This window comes from Meleagris gallopavo, chromosome 7 (assembly GCF_000146605.3).
Source record: "Meleagris gallopavo isolate NT-WF06-2002-E0010 breed Aviagen turkey brand Nicholas breeding stock chromosome 7, Turkey_5.1, whole genome shotgun sequence".
Classification (NCBI taxonomy): domain Eukaryota; kingdom Metazoa; phylum Chordata; class Aves; order Galliformes; family Phasianidae; genus Meleagris; species Meleagris gallopavo.
The window spans coordinates 13,836,175-13,836,855 of NC_015017.2; the positions used below are offsets into that span (position 1 = coordinate 13,836,175).

Here is a 681-nt window from a genome sequence, read left to right on the forward strand (position 1 = left end):
ATGATTTTCATACTCACCTTCAAAACCATCATTATCAATGTCTCCTAGATTGGCTATGGACTCCCCAAATCTGGCTGCATATGAGTCACTCCCACTGAGCTCTACGTCCAGTTCTATCATCTTTGCCTCCTGAAGGAAAACATTAGCAAAGGCACATTAATAGAGGCTCTTCCAGGGGAAACTCCTCAGAATAATAAAACTGCTTGGAACAGTGTAAAATCTTACTTAACTCCTTGCTGCAGAAGCCAGCATTATCAAAGATATCTAACAATATTTAGCGTAAGAATGAGAAGAAATACTACAGCTGTTCTTTAAAAGTGAGAACAGCAAGTTCCCATAGCAAACACCTGTAAACAGCAGAAGGCTTGTATCAGAGTACAGGAGCTTATTGCTCTGAGAAAACTATGTGAATTAAAGTCTATATAGCTAGCCTCTGTGGGTATGTTACAGAGTGCTGCTGAGATCGTCACCAGGCTTCTAAAGTTGTTTTTCCTATATCTTGTATGATACAGAAGAAGAAATCTTTTAGCTTGTTATACGAGAACAACTGTGGTACAATGTATTTTGAGAGAAAATACTTACAGAACCTGAATTGATGTAGACATAAAACTCTTCCTTACTTCTCTGATGGTACTTTCCATGGGAGCTACCAACTAGCAAGTCTGAGAGGCCATCTGAATT

At 38.9% G+C, this 681-nt stretch overlaps 1 protein-coding gene across 1 annotated transcript in view; it reads right to left on the reverse strand.

Annotated features, from left to right (window-relative positions):
- Window positions 1-668, reverse strand: part of ITGA4 (integrin subunit alpha 4) — a 23,466-nt gene extending 22,798 nt beyond the window's left edge. The window contains exons 1-2 of the mRNA XM_031554183.1: window positions 583-668; window positions 18-129 (exon numbers count right to left, since the gene is read on the reverse strand). Coding sequence (XP_031410043.1) covers window positions 18-120 — 103 coding nt within the window. The 5' untranslated portion in view covers window positions 121-129; window positions 583-668. The remainder of the gene's footprint in view (window positions 1-17; window positions 130-582) is intronic.
- Between the last annotated feature and the right edge of the window lie 13 nt (window positions 669-681).